We start from the raw sequence: 2,771 nt of genomic DNA, 5'->3' as shown, positions 1-2,771 counted from the left end.
CAACAGCCATGCTCGCCCACCTGGTGCCACGATGAAGTGGGGTCTAATCGAAGCCGACCTCAAATCGATACTCCCACCTCGTCGTTCATTCATGTGCGCCGACTAAAGACTGCTTCCGTGCTGCCCTACATACGACCCACTTGATCCGCAAGTCCGGCGCTGTGGCGTAAGCTTTCATCAAGTGGCGGCGCATTCTCTCATCCAGTGGCGCTTCCATGCAGGCGAGCGCCATGACAACCTGCTCGCAACACCTACTGCCAATCAAGCCGCCTTCGGAAGAGTCCACAAGAGCGCCTTACACACAGCTTGGCTCGCAGTAGAAGTGGGTGCACCCCAAAGAGCGGTACCGCGCGCCTCCCTACAGACATGCGACGCCAACCGCTGTGTCGCCAAGAGACATCAGGACGAACGACTCAGAACATATAAGGACGCCGCTCGAGTAGACCTTGGCCTTCTCGCCTCTTCTCACGACCCCCATTCGATACCATTGTGTCTTCACCACGATGAAGTGCCTTCTCTCCCTAGTCGCTCTCGCCACCGCGCTTAGCAGCGTCCAAGCAAGCCACGCTGCTGCTGCCCACGCTTTCCTGGAAAAGCGCGCCACCGACACGGTCACTGTCCATCTCGATCAATGCCGAGGACGACCTCAGCATTACGGATCCGGAATGCTCTACGGAGCTCAGGGCACCAACAGTCCACCTCAATCGTGTAAGCATCTCCGTTCCTCATCATTCCCTCACGAGCATCGAGAACTGACCCACATCAACAATCCTTGATCGTCCGATTCTTGCTCGTGCCAATCAGACCTCGAGAAGCTAGGAATCAACTGTAAGTCAACGTCCAGATCTGCTTTGGCGTCTGTTTGGCTATTCAAACCCTAATAGCTGCGCCTCTTATCACAGACATTTCGGCGGGCGGTGCGCAGTCTCCTACCTCGGGCTGGGGCTCCTCCAAGGCCCACTACGACGCGCGCTTCTTGACCGTCGTGGACGACTGGAAGCGCATGCAGGCCCTCAACGGCTCCTTTGTCATCAAGACCTCGGACCTGTGGGGAGCCGACGCTACCCAGGGACCCAACTTCCCCTTCCCCGGCGACGGCGGCAACTGGGCTTCGTACGATGCTTTTGTCCAGCAGATCATCTCGGACATCAAGCAGCATCGCATGGACGTCAGCCTGATGACGCAGATCGAGCTCTGGAACGAACCGGACCTCGGCAAGGTCTTTTGGGGCAGGAGCCAGGATCAGTACCTCGAGATGTACGCCCGCGGTTCTCGCGCCTTCCGCAAGGCATTCGGTCCCAAGTCTGACCACCATCTGCCTCTGGTAGGCCCGTCGAGTGCCAGTCCCAACCCGAACAACGACTGGTTCAAAAAGTGGCTGTCGTTCGTCCGTGCCAACAAAGACGTGCAGCCCGACATCTACAACTGGCATCTCGAGGGCGGTGGAACCAATGATCCGGTGTCGTCTTCGCAGACCATGCGCGATCTGATTCGACAGTACGGCCTCGACCTTGGGCTTGGGTTCCAGACCAACGAGTACGGTACACGCGAGCAGCAACGTCCCGGCTATGCAGCTTGGCACCATGCGCGATATGAGAAGGTCAAGTTCCACGGTATGCGCGGCAACTGGGCAGGTGGTCCTGCTCTGCGAGACAACCTGGCTGGTTTGCTCATCAAGAACCCCGACGGATCCTACGCCGAGACGGGCGAAGCACACGTGTGGGCCATCTATGGAGGTCTTCAGGGCTCGCCGTGTGTTACGGAGGAGGGTCATGCTCTCGACTCGTACGGTATCGCCTCCCCCGCCAAGCGAACTGCTTCCGCTCTCGTCGGCAACACGGGCTTCACTGGTACCGCAAACGTCGTCCTCAAGGGCATCTCTGCGCTTGCGAAAGGCGCCACGCACCTCCAGGCCGAGGTACAGGTGATCCCGTACAACCACGGCGCTCCTGTGGCTGCTCCCGTTCGTGTCGCTAATCAGCCCGTCAGTGTAGAGCAGGACACGGCAAGCGTCCAGATCAACTGGACCAACGCCGACGACGCCTACCTGGTCACCATCACCGCAGCCTGAGCCTGCGAGGCGTGCGGATCTGATTTCTGTATTGGCGGCCTCAGCTCTGCCATCGGCGTCAGCATTGACTCCGGTTGCCAACGCAGGAGTCTACGTATTCTCACACCATCACCTGCTAGAACTGCTACACCATCTTCCCCTCGAGCGGCGCTCTATGGTCTGTATCTCGTCATCGAAACTTAAACCTCTTGCGCAGTGCTGGGAGTGTTGCAGTCTGCAGTGTGCGTAGGGATGGTAGCATGGTGGCGAAGGCAGGCGGCAAACGGCAGACAGTAGTACACGATGAATTGAACGTATCCAAGGGGCGAGGAAGGATCTAATCACCTCGCGGTGCTGAGGTGCGGCTCTTCCCAAGACCTCATACTGGCTAATGGACACTGCTGTGCCCCGAGTAGGGGACAAGCCTTTCAAAGCTGTGCTCTCTTCCTCTCGGCGTCCGTAGTCTTTCAGGGTGCTTTATCTGGCCTCCGCCTCGGCGTAGCGACTGCTTTGGAGCCTCTATCGCTGTCCCTGCAAATGATTCCCCCGCAGACGCCTCGGCCCGGTCACTTTCAGGCCCAGCAGCCGCAGCATCGACCGGCTAAAGTGCGTACCTGTGCAGCTCGTTGACAGCCGTTGCATGCAGAAGAGAGGGAACGTGCGGTTGCAAGATCTTCTCACGCTCCAGGCGGAGTCACAAGTTTTGGGCTTGGGCTCTGGG

The 2,771-nt window shown here is 58.7% G+C and overlaps 1 protein-coding gene across 1 annotated transcript; it reads left to right on the top strand.

The window, feature by feature from the left end:
- Nucleotides 1-503: 503 nt before the first annotated feature.
- PAN0_071d6587 (beta-xylosidase) lies at nt 504-2,071 on the top strand (the record flags this gene model as incomplete). Its single annotated transcript, XM_014797970.1, has 3 exons — nt 504-708; nt 805-828; nt 885-2,071. The coding sequence occupies 3 exons, from the start codon at nt 504-506 to the stop codon at nt 2,069-2,071; spliced, it is 1,416 nt and encodes a 471-aa protein (XP_014653456.1).
- Between the last annotated feature and the right edge of the window lie 700 nt (nt 2,072-2,771).

This window comes from Moesziomyces antarcticus, assembly GCF_000747765.1.
Source record: "Moesziomyces antarcticus DNA, scaffold: scaffold_v10071, strain JCM 10317, whole genome shotgun sequence".
NCBI lineage: Eukaryota > Fungi > Basidiomycota > Ustilaginomycetes > Ustilaginales > Ustilaginaceae > Moesziomyces > Moesziomyces antarcticus.
The sequence above is the reverse complement of the archived record's forward strand: the minus strand, read 5'-3'. Positions and strand labels throughout refer to the sequence as shown.